The sequence below is a fragment of the Silene latifolia genome, unplaced genomic scaffold (assembly GCF_048544455.1).
Source record: "Silene latifolia isolate original U9 population unplaced genomic scaffold, ASM4854445v1 scaffold_139, whole genome shotgun sequence".
Lineage (NCBI taxonomy): Eukaryota > Viridiplantae > Streptophyta > Magnoliopsida > Caryophyllales > Caryophyllaceae > Silene > Silene latifolia.
In genome coordinates this window covers 815,310-827,896 of record NW_027413134.1, presented here as the reverse complement: position 1 = coordinate 827,896, position 12,587 = coordinate 815,310, and the positions used below count along the sequence as shown (strand labels likewise).

At 38.5% G+C, this 12,587-nt stretch overlaps 1 protein-coding gene across 1 annotated transcript; it reads right to left on the bottom strand.

The window, feature by feature from the left end:
* Positions 1 to 2,342: 2,342 nt before the first annotated feature.
* On the bottom strand, positions 2,343 to 4,452 carry LOC141637718 (uncharacterized). Its single transcript, XM_074447164.1, has 2 exons — positions 3,064 to 4,452; positions 2,343 to 2,978 (listed from the first exon to the last, which is right to left on the bottom strand). The coding sequence occupies exons 1-2, from the start codon at positions 4,450 to 4,452 to the stop codon at positions 2,343 to 2,345; spliced, it is 2,025 nt and encodes a 674-aa protein (XP_074303265.1).
* Positions 4,453 to 12,587: the final 8,135 nt, after the last annotated feature.

Genomic DNA, 12,587 nt, shown 5'->3' with positions numbered 1-12,587 from the left:
CTTGTGACTCGTTGTTTAAACACTTTGTCCTTGTTTTTTAGTCCATGTGACTCGTTGTGTAAACCATTTGTCCTTATGCAGTGTAAACTATGGGGACAAGCACAAATTGGACAAAACCTGAAACAGGCAAAAGAGCAATTTTCAGGGAATGCAATAAACTTGGGGATTTTTATAAAAATAGTAAATGACCTTGAAAAATCATGAAACTTGGTGACAATTTAGTTAAGAGGACAAACTAAAACTGTGCCAATTCTCAGGATTTTACACACACTCCAAGTAATTTTAATAAATAGAAAACCAGACTGAAATAAAAGAAATCTCAGACAGTTTCCTTAAAGGACTCTTGTGACTGTTTTTGTGATATTTTCTGGGCACAAAGGAGGATATAATTATCAAATTTTCTCTCAAGCAAGCACAGAGATTAAACTTAATAATTTAGGAAGATTAAGACTGAATTGTTCAAGCAAGCACAGAACCAATTCAAGCTTAACCAGACAATGCACTTAAAATAGTTCAAGCAATCACAGACCTATTCTAAGTAGCACCACAGATCCTTAATCACCTTCTAAGCAAGCACAAGAAGATATTAAGTCTGACTTTATAACTAAGACTCAGCAAAGTTAAAAGATTTGCAAATTTTTGAGAGAAATCTCAAGGTTTTCATTCATCAAAGTCTGAGTACAACAGACTGAGAAAGGGTCCTTATATAGGCCTTTCTCGTGAAGTGTTCAAGACATGATAAACCCTAGACAACTCCATCTAAGGGCCAGGATTAAACTTAGGAAGCAAACAAGAGTAGTGGACTTATTTTACAACGGATACAAAAGAAATTAAGGCAAACTGAACAAGAACAAAAGAGCTGCAGGTTGATAGTGACATGTTGTCTTTGGTTGCTGAAATCTTTGGCTAGTTGTTGTGGGTCAAATGGCTTTGGTGCAGGCATCTTATATGGCTCAAGGCTCTATAAAATGAGTGCTGAACAGGCCAAGTTCTTCTTTTGTTGAGAGTTTTCCCTTGTTTGGCCAAAAATGGCAACTTTACTTTATCTGATTTACCCTCCTGCAACTATCTTTTCAGTCTGGATTTTTGTGCAATGCTTTAGGAATTTGGCCTGGCTCCTTAGGATTAATTTGTGACTAGTTGAACAAGGATTCAGCTGGCCAAGGTGGCTGCTGGTGGCTAGCCTGGCTGCTGTTTCTTGTGGCCTGGTGAAGTTGGACTGGCGCTTGAGGTTGCCTGAGTGGTGTCACTTTGGTTTGAATTGTGCTGTCATAAAAAGGTGCTTGGCACTGTTATCGCTCTCCGCCGCAACCCCCCTGGTTGAACAGGGCTTGCCCTCAAGCCTGGATCCTCCTCTCCCTCAGAATCTTCATAGAATGGACTTAGATCACCCACATTGAATGTGCCATGAACCCCATATTCCCCTGGCAAGTCAATTTTATAAGCATTTGGACCAATTCTTTCCAAGACTTCAAATGGCCCATCTGCTCTAGGCATAAGCTTGTTCTTTCTTTTGGAGGGGAATCTTTCCTTCCTGAGGTGCAACCAAACCATATCTCCTGCCTCAAATTCCTTCTTTTTCCTAGGCTTCTTGGATTGTTTTTTATACAAATCGTTGGACCTTTCAATTTGCTTTCTTACGCTTTCATGCAACTTCAGCGGTTGTTCACTGTTCTCTTGGCATCAGGACTGATCTCTTCCTTTGGGACAGAAGACAAGTCCAAGGGCATAAGTGGATTAACCCCATAGACTATCTCAAAAGGACTGTAACCAGTTGTAGTAGATGGTGCTCTGTTGAATGCAAATTCAGCTGCAGCTAGCTTTAAATCCCAATCCTTCAAGGTTTTGCTAACTAAGCACCTTAAAATCCTCCCCAAAGTTTTGTTAGTGACCTCAGTTTGCCCATCTGTCTGTGGGTGATGAGAGGTACTGAACAAAAGCTTTGTCTTTAGCAGCTTCCATAGGGTTTTCCAAAAGTAGCTCATAAATTTTGTGTCCCTATCAGATACAATTGTCTTAGGAACCCCATGAAGTCTCACAATCTCCTTAAGATATAGCTCAGCAACACTAGCAGCATCCTCAGTCTTCTTGTAGGCTATGAAGTGAGCCATCTTACTGAACCTATCCAGAACCACCATGATTGAGTCTTTACCTCTCTGTGTCCTTGGTAATGCCACAATGAAATCAAGGCTCACATCTTCCCAAGGTTTATCAGGGACAGGCAGTGGAGTGTAGGGTCCTGCTTGGAAGGAACTCTTGGCCTTCTGACATGTTGAACACCTTCTAAGGACTGCCTGAACATCACCCATCATTCCAGGCCAATAAAACTGGGCCTGTAAGATCTATAGGGTTTTCTGAACACCAAAATGTCCCCCTAACCCTCCTGAATGGACTTCCCTGATCAGTAAATCCCTATAGGATCCCCTTGGCACACACAACCTATTACCATGAAACAAAAACCCTTCTTGTAGCATATATTTCTTACTCTGAGTTGAGCCTCCTTTTGTGAGAACAACCCACTCCTCAGAGAAGTCAGGGTCCTCCTTATACATCTCCTTCATGAATTCAAACCCAAGGACTTTGTTACTTATGACAGTCAACAGAGAATGCCTCCTAGATAGGGCATCAGCTACCACATTCTGCTTCCCCTCTTTATATTTGCTTGAAAAATTAAAGGCTTGCAGGAATTCTACCCACTTAGCATGCCTATGGCTCAGCTTGTGTTGGCCATTGATGTATTTCAGGGCCTCATGATCAGAATGTAACACAAATGGCTTAGGTTTCAAGTAGTGACTCCAATGTGTAAGAGCCCTTATGATTGCATAGAACTCCTTGTCATAAGTTGAATATTTCAGCTTGGCTCCATTTAACTTCTTACTGAAATAGGCCACTGGTCTCTGGCCTTGGATTAGGACAGCTCCTATTCCAACCCCACTGACATCACACTCTACCTCAAATAGTTGTTCAAAGTCAGGCAGCTTGAGAATGGGAGTCTCACACATTAACTTCTTGATGGCAGGCATCCATAGGGACCACATCACACATCACTTCATCCTTATACACCTTCCCAATTGAAAAGGGAACAATGCATTGCTTGTCAACTTTCACTTCAGATCCTTTTCTTAACCATCTCAGTTTGTATGGATTGGGGTGTTCCTGAGTAGGCAAGCTTAGCTTGCTAACCATGATGGTGGAAGCTACAATTGTACAGCTACCTCCATCAATGATCAAATTACACACTCTCCCTTGGACAGTGCACCTACTCCTGAATATCATGGATCTCTGATCAACTTCTAGAGGAGCTGGTTGAGAGTGCATAACCCTCCATAGGACCAAATTGTGCCCTGTGTCAGGGTGGGCCACAACTTGTCCTTGATCAGTTTCCCTCTCAACTTCCACCTCTGCTGGAACCAGTGTCTCTTCTTCCTCATACTCAACTAGACCTTCCCTTTCCCATTCTTCAATTTCCATAGCTGTGAGAGCTCTGTTAGAAGGATAGTCCTTCTTAAAATGACCAAAGCCCTGGCATTGGAAGCACTTGACTTTATCCCTGGATAAAGGTGGGTTGGTTCTGGGATACAGGGGTGCCTTCCCTTTGTCTACTGTTGGTTGGGTAGTTGGTTTAGGTACCTCAGTAATTTTGACACCAGTATAGGGTTTGAAAGTTGTTCTGGTGGGAAATTTGGGTGTTGCAGGCTTCACCTTCCCTAGCTTCTCAATTCTTAAGGCTAGGTTAACTGCCTCATCAAATGACCAGACTTGTTGCATTCTTACCTTGCCAGCTATCTTAGGGTCCAAACCCTCAATGAACCTAGCAATCTTTTGCTCAGGTTTTTCAGTGACCTCACATTGTAGGGTTAGTTGTTCAAAGCTCCTAAGGTAGGCCTCAACAGTTAATTGCTCTTGTCTCAACTGAGTCAGCATAATAAAGATATCCTGAGTATAGTCTTTAGCTATGAATTTCTCCTTTAACTTCTTTTTTAACTTAAGCCAAGACCTAACTGGTTCCTTTCCATCTCTAATCCTTTGGTGTTTCATACTCTCATACCAAAGAGATGCATAGCTCTTGAGTTTTAAAATAGCAACCTTAAAAGCCTTTCTGTCATCATAATTTTTAAACTCAAAGACTCTCTCAACAGACCTAAACCAGTCTAACAAGTCCTCAGGATTTAAACTACCATGGAAATCAGGGATCTCTACTTTAACATCTTTATCTCTAGCCAAGTAGTTACCTTCTTCCATCATGGATTCTTCTGAATCTGAGTTGAGTTCCTCTTCATTCCGATGGTGTGGTTGGCCCCTTCCTGCTCCAAGGATACCTCTACCCCTGCCTCTTCCCCTGTAGGGTGGTGGTCTTCCTCTTTCTGGAGTGGGAATGTTTGCCATCACAGTATTCACAGCTTCCAGGGTCACATTAACCAGGTTGGCTAAATGATCCATCTTTGCTTCCATTCCTGCTAATCTCTCTTCACTCATTGGGTTGTTTTTGTAGTTTTGATGTAGCTGGGAAAATGAACTGACCTCTCTCTCACTCAGGACGAACACAAGGTAGGATTGTGTTATGAACCTAAGCTCTGATTACCAGAATTTGTAGTGTAAACTATGGGGACAAGCACAAATTGGACAAAACCTGAAACAGGCAAAAGAGCAATTTTCAGGGAATGCAATAAACTTGGGGATTTTTATAAAAATAGTAAATGACCTTGAAAAATCATGAAACTTGGTGACAATTTAGTTAAGAGGACAAACTAAAACTGTGCCAATTCTCAGGATTTTACACACACTCCAAGTAATTTTAATAAATAGAAAACCAGACTGAAATAAAAGAAATCTCAGACAGTTTCCTTAAAAGACTCTTGTGACTGTTTTTGTGATATTTTCTGGGCACAAAGGAGGATATAATTATCAAATTTTCTCTCAAGCAAGCACAGAGATTAAACTTAATAATTTAGGAAGATTAAGACTGAATTGTTCAAGCAAGCACAGAACCAATTCAAGCTTAACCAGACAATGCACTTAAAATAGTTCAAGCAAGCACAGACCTATTCTAAGTAGCACCACAGATCCTTAATCACCTTCTAAGCAAGCACAAGAAGATATTAAGTCTGACTTTATAACTAAGACTCAGCAAAGTTAAAAGATTTGCAAATTTTTGAGAGAAATCTCAAGGTTTTCATTCATCAAAGTCTGAGTACAACAGACTGAGAAAGGGTCCTTATATAGGCCTTTCTGTGAAGTGTTCAGTACATGATAAACCCTAGACAACTCCATCTAAGGGCCAGGATTAAACTTAGGAAGCAAACAAGAGTAGTGGACTTATTTTACAATGGATACAAAAGAAATTAAGGCAAACTGAACAAGAACAAAAGAGCTGCAGTTGATAGTGACATGTTGTCTTTGGTTCTTTGAAATCTTTGGCTTTGGTTGTTGTGGGTCAAATGGCTTTGGTGCGGGCATCTTATATGGCTCAAGGCTCTATAAAATGAGTCTTTGAATGGCCAAGTTCTTCTTTTGTTGAGAGTTTTCCCTTGTTTGGCCAAAAATGGCAACTTTACTTTATCTGATTTACCCTCCTGCAACTATCTTTTCAGTCTGTATTTTTGTGCAATGCTTTAGGAATTTGGCCTGGCTCCTTAGGATTAATTTGTGACTAGTTGAACAAGGATTCAGCTGGCCAAGGTGGTCTTTGGTGGCTAGCCTGGCTCTTTGTTCTTGTGGCCTGGTGAAGTTGGACTGGCAGTTGAGGTTGCCTGAGTGGTGTCACTGGTTTGAATTGTGCCTGTCATAAAAAAGGTGCTGGCCTGGTTATCAGCTCCTGCTGCACCTTATAATTGTGACTTGTTGTGTGAACCATTTTTCCTTGTTCATTAGTCCTTGTGACTCGTTAAGTGAACCATTTGTCCTTGTTCATTAGTCCTTGTGACTCATTGTGTAAACTATTTGTCCTTGTTCATTAGTCCTTGTGACTCAATGTGTGAACTATTTGTCCTTGTTCTTTAGTCCTTGTGACTTGTTGTTTAAACCATTTGCCCTTGTTTATTAGTTCTTGTGACTCGTTGTGTAAACCATTTGTCCTTGTTATTGTGGCTTATGTGTGAACTATTTTTCCTTGTTCATTAGTCCTTGTGACTCGTTGTATGAACCATTTGTCCTTGTTCATTAGTCTTTGTTACTCGTTGTGTAAACTATTTTTCCTTGTTCAATAGTCCTTGTGAATCGTTGTGTGAACCATTTGTCCTTATTCGTTAGTCCTTGTGACTCGTTGTGTAAACTATTTGTCCTTGTTCGTTAGTCCTAGTGACTCGTTGTGTGAACTATTTATCCTTGTTCTTTAGTCCTTGTGACTTGTTGTTTAAACCATTAGCCCTTGTTTATTAGTCCTTGTGACTCGTTGTGTAAACCATTTGTCCTTGTTATTGTGACTTGTTGTGTGAACTATTTTTCCTTGTTCATTAGTCCTTGTGACTCGTTGTGTAAACCATTTGTCCTTGTTCTTTAGTCCTTGTGACTCGTTGTTTAAACACTTTGTCCTTGTTTTTTAGTCCTTGTAACTCGTTGTGTAAACCATTTGTCCTTGTTATTGTGACATGTTGTGTGAACCATTTGTCCTTGTTCATTAGTCCTTGTGACTCGTTGTTTAAACAATTTGTAACAAGGACTCATTGTGTTAATCATTTGTCCTTGTGACTCGTTGTGTGAACCATTTGTCCTTGTACATTAGTCCTTGTAACTCGTGTAAACTATTTGTCCTTGTTCATTAGTCCTTGTGAATCGTTGTGTGAACCATTTGTCCTTGTTGATTAGTCCTTATGACTCTAGTTTAACCTATTTGACCTTGTTTATTAGTCATTATGACTCGTTGTGTAAACCATTTGTCCTTGTTTTTATGACTTGTTGTGTGAACCATTTTTCCTTATTCATTAGTCCTTGTGACTCGTTGTGTGAACCATTTGTCCTTGTTTATTAGTCGTTGTTACTCGTTGTGTAAACTATTTGTCCTTGTTCATTAGTCCTTGTGACTCGTTGTGTGAACCATTTGTCCTTGTTCTTTTGTCCTTGCGACTCGTTGTTTAAACCATTTGTCCTTGTTTATTAGTCCTTGTGACTCGTTGTGTAAACCATTTGTCCTTGTTTTTCTGACTTGTTGTGTGATCCAATTTTCCTTGTTCATTAGTCCTTGTGACTCGTTGTATGAACCATTTGTCCTTGTTCATTAGTTCTTGTTACTCATTGTGTAAACTATTTGTCCTTGTTCATTAGTCCTTGTGACTCGTTGTGTGAACCATTTGTCCTTGTTCTTCAGTCCTTGTGACTCGTTGTTTAAACAATTTGTCCTTGTTTATTATTCCTTGTGTAAAAAATTTGTCCTTGTTATTGTGACTTGTTGTGTGATCCATTTGTCCTTGTTCATTAGTCCTTGTGACTCGTTGTGTGAACCATTTGTCCTTGTTCATTAGTCCTTGTGACTCGTTATGTAAACTGTTTGTCCTTGTTCATTAGTTCTTGTGACTCAATGTGTGAACTATTTGTCCTTGTTCGTTAGTCCTTGTGACTTGTTGTTTAAACCATTTGCCCTTGTTTATTAGTCCTTGTGACTCGTTGTGTAAACCATTTGTCCTTGTTATTGTGACTTGTGTGTTAACTATTTTTCCTTGTTCATTAGTCCTTGTGACTCGTTGTATGAACCATTTGTCCTTGTTCATTAGTCTTTGTTACTCGTTGTGTAAACTATTTTTCCTTGTTCATTAGTCCTTGTGAATCGTTGTGTGAACCATTTGTCCTTGTTCATTAGTCCTTGTGACTCGTTGTGTAAACTATTTGTCCTTGTTCGTTAGTCCTAGTGACTCGTTGTGTGAACTATTTGTCCTTGTTTTTTAGTCCTTGTGACTTATTGTTTAAACCATTAGCCCTTGTTTATTAGTCCTTGTGACTCGTTGTGTAAACCATTTGTCCTTGTTATTGTGACTTGTTGTGTGAACTATTTTTCCTTGTTCATTAGTCCTTGTGACTCGTTGTGTGAACCATTTGTCCTTGTTCTTTAATCCTTGTGACTCGTTGTTTAAACACTTTGTCCTTGTTTTTTAGTCCTTGTAACTCGTTGTGTAAACCAATTGTCCTTGTTATTGTGACATGTTGTGTGAACCATTTGTCCTTGTTCATTCGTCCTTGTGACTCGTTGTTGAAACAATTTGTAACAAGGACTCATTGTGTTAATCATTTGTCCTTGTGACTCGTTGTGTGAACCAATTGTCCTTGTACATTAGTCCTTGTAACTCGTTGTGTAAACTATTTGTCCTTGTTCATTAGTCCTTGTGAATCGTTGTGTGAACCATTTGTCCTTGTTGATTAGTCCTTATGACTCTAGTTTAACCTATTTGACCTTGTTTATTAGTCATTATGACTCGTTGTGTAAACCATTTGTCCTTGTTTTTATGACTTGTTGTGTGAACCATTTTTCCTTATTCATTAGTCCTTGTGACTCGTTGTGTGAACCATTTGTCCTTGTTTATTAGTCGTTGTTACTCGTTGGGAAAACTAATTGTCCTTGTTCATTAGTCCTTGTGACTCGTTGTGTGAACCATTTGTCCTTGTAATTGTGACTTGTTGTGTGAACCATTTTTCCTTATTCATTAGTCCTTGTGACTCGTTGTGTGAACCATTTGTCCTTGTTCATTAGTTCTTGTTACTCGTTGTGTAAACTATTTGTCCTTGTTCATTAGTCCTTGTGACTCGTTGTGTGAACCATTTGTCCTTGTTCTTCAGTCCTTGTGACTCGTTGTTTAAACAATTTGTCCTTGTTTATTATTCCTTGTGTAAAAAATTTGTCCATGTTATTGTGACTTGTTGTGTGATCCATTTGTCCTTGTTCATTAGTCCTTGTGACTCGTTGTGTGAACCATTTGTCCTTGTTCATTAGTCCTTGTGACTCGTTGTGTAAACTATTTGTCCTTGTTCATTAGTTCTCGTGACTCAATGTGTGAACTATTTGTCCTTGTTCGTTAGTCCTTGTGACTTGTTGTTTAAACCATTTGCCCTTGTTTATTAGTCCTTGTGACTCGTTGTGTAAACCATTTGTCCTTGTTATTGTGACTTGTGTGTTAATTATTTTTTCTTGTTCATTAGTCCTTGTGACTCGTTGTATGAACCATTTGTCCTTGTTGATTAGTCTTTGTTACTCGTTGTGTAAACTATTTTTCCTTGTTCATTAGTCCTTGTGAATCGTTGTGTGAACCATTTGTCCTTGTTCATTAGTCCTTGTGACTCGTTGTGTAAACTATTTGTCCTTGTTCGTTAGTCCTAGTGACTCGTTGTGTGAACTATTTGTCCTTGTTTTTTAGTCCTTGTGACTTATTGTTTAAACCATTAGCCCTTGTTTATTAGTCCTTGTGACTCGTTGTGTGAACCATTTGTCCTTGTTATTGTGACTTGTTGTGTGAACTATTTTTCCTTGTTCATTAGTCCTTGTGACTCGTTGTGTGAACCATTTGTCCTTGTTCTTTAGTCCTTGTGACTCGTTGTTTAAACACTTTGTCCTTGTTTTTTAGTCCTTGTAACTCGTTGTGTAAACCAATTGTCCTTGTTATTGTGACATGTTGTGTGAACCATTTGTCCTTGTTCATTAGTCCTTGTGACTCGTTGTTGAAACAATTTGTAACAAGGACTCATTGTGTTAATCATTTGTCCTTGTGACTCGTTGTGTGAACCATTTGTCCTTGTACATTAGTCCTTGTAACTCGTTGTGTAAACTATTTGTCCTTGTTCATTAGTCCTTGTGAATCGTTGTGTGAACCTTTTGTCCTTGTTGATTAGTCCTTATGACTCTAGTTTAACCTATTTGACCTTGTTTATTAGTCATTATGACTCGTTGTGTAAACCATTTGTCCTTGTTTTTATGACTTGTTGTGTGAACCATTTTTCCTTATTCATTAGTCCTTGTGACTCGTTGTGTGAACCATTTGTCCTTGTTTATTAGTCGTTGTTACTCGTTGTGAAAACTAATTGTCCTTGTTCATTAGTCCTTGTGACTCGTTGTGTGAACCATTTGTCCTTGTAATTGTGACTTGTTGTGTGAACCATTTTTCCTTATTCATTAGTCCTTGTGACTCGTTGTGTGAACCATTTGTCCTTGTTCATTAGTTCTTGTTACTCGTTGTGTAAACTATTTGTCCTTGTTCATTAGTCCTTGTGACTCGTTGTGTGAACCATTTGTCCTTGTTTTTCAGTCCTTGTGACTCGTTGTTTAAACAATTTGTCCTTGTTTATTATTCCTTGTGTAAAAAATTTATCCTTGTTATTGTGACTTCTTGTGTGATCCATTTTTCCTTGTTCATTAGTCCTTGTGACTCGTTGTGTAAACCATTGGTCCTTGTTCATTAGTCCTTATGACTCGTTGTGTAAACTATTTGTCCTTGTTCATTAGTCCTTGTGACTCAATGTGTAACACCCCGTATTTTAATAAGTTGGATAAAATTATTTTAATTGCTACTTTGTATTTAATTACGTTGGTTAACGATTTATATATTTATTTTTTTCGCTAATTAATTAATTTCATTATAATTCGTTACGTTAAATTTTAATAATCATTAATAAATTATGTTCCTTTTACGAGTCCTTATGAAAGTTGTTTTAAGTGAACCCGAGATGGATTTTGGGAACAAAACCGTCCAATTAGCTATTTTGAGCTTATTTCACTAAATTAACAATTTTTATTAATATCTGTTAGTTTCGTAAAAAAATCGCTAATAATTCCGATTCAAGCTGATATTGTATTATTTACGTTAACTAGCTGAGTTTATTTTATTTTCACTCATTAAATTTATTTATTATTAATTCCGTTTTATTACTGAAACTTTTACTAAAAACCGATTTTATTAACTCGAGACGGTTTTAAAAACGAGCGAAATTACTTAACGATGAAGAAACGTACGTATAATTAGTAGCTAGCAAGCTAGCTGGTGTTTCATTATTATTATTATTATTATTATTGTTATTATTATTATTACTAACCTACCCGTCCCCACCCCCTTCACTTTCCCTTTCCCTTCCTCTTTTCGATTGCACTGCAAAGAACAACAAAAACAAAAAGAATAAAAATCGCCATTTTCATCCCGTCTTCAAACTCCGATCCCGCCTTCGTTTCTCAACCAAACTCCATTATTTTTGTACCATTAGCTTCCTCGTCCCTTCCTCGTTCTTTTAAGGTAAGAAAACTTCTATTTTGTTGAGGTTTCGAAAATACCGTCTTAAATGACAACTCGATTTCTTGTCTTAATCGACTCGTTTTTCCTCCTTTTAGCTGAAGACTGATGAGAGACTCCCATTTTCGAGGTTTTTACTTGGAAATTCGTGAGGTTAAAGATAACGGTGATAGGTTACTCGACAAACGTCGAAATTTCCGTCTTTTGTGTCGTTTTTATTCTCTTGTTTGATTAAGTTTGAACCTTTATGTTTTTCTCATTAGTATGTAAATTTTTCCGTCTCAAAATGATGCTGACCTGGGGTGTTTAAATTCTGTTTTTGGCACGGTTCCATAGAAGTTATGGGAGTTGAAATTGGATTGTTTTAAAGACAGAAATTGGGACGGTTTTGAGTCAGTTTTTGCAGGAACTTGGGGACATTTTGGGACTGTCGCGGCGTATTGAGTAGGCTGTTTTAGGACTCTTTTACGGACTCTTTTGGTTACCATCTTTAGTCCGCTTTGAGTAATGTTAGGGACAGCTGAATTAGACGGATACATGTTGGGTTCTGGGTACTGGTTGTATACGTTGCTAGGACTGTTTTGGGATGGTGGGAGGCGGTGGAAATGGCCTGTCTGGTCAGCCATAATAGGTGTTGGTAGGGATGGTTGCTGGCTGCTTAGCAGCCGTGGGGGAGGGAGAGTTGAACGGGGTGGTGTTGGGTTGGACACGGGGTACCCATACCCCTGTTTTTTCCCCTTTCTTCCTTTCCTTTGTTTATGGTTGGGTGGTCCATTAGGTGGAGTAGTAGCTGATTGTTTGGCCTCTGTTTTGGGGATGCGCGGAGTAATGTTTTAAACCCGTTTCCATTGCTTGGTGACAGGTGTAGGACCGTTCAATGACTCCTTGTAGTCGTGGGTAGAGGATGCTTTGGCGCAATTTGGGTTTGTTTAAATTATTTAAATTTCCATCTCATTCTTATACAAATACATGTACATTCACGTAATGGGTTGTTGTCGTTGGGTTGTTGGCCTAGCAGCGGCATGGCCGTGGCCTAGGCAGTGGCCTAGCTAAGTCACGAGTTTGAGGTTGCCATAATAACTTTTGGGCCGTGTCTATAAATTGTTTTGACGCTAGTTTGGTTAATTAAAATATTATTTAATATCCGCCTCATGCTTTATATAACTTAACTCGTTAATTATTACACATTGAGTTAATTGGACTTCACATAATTATTTTGTGGGACACATTTGATTTTAGTAAATGGGCTAGCTAAATTTAGTAATTTGGGCTAGTCACAGTTATAAATCGTTTGGGTGCTAATTTGGTTTGATTTAAATATAATTAATTTCCGTCTCATATTTTATATAACGATAATTCGTTAATATCGTCCTTTCACATAATTATTTT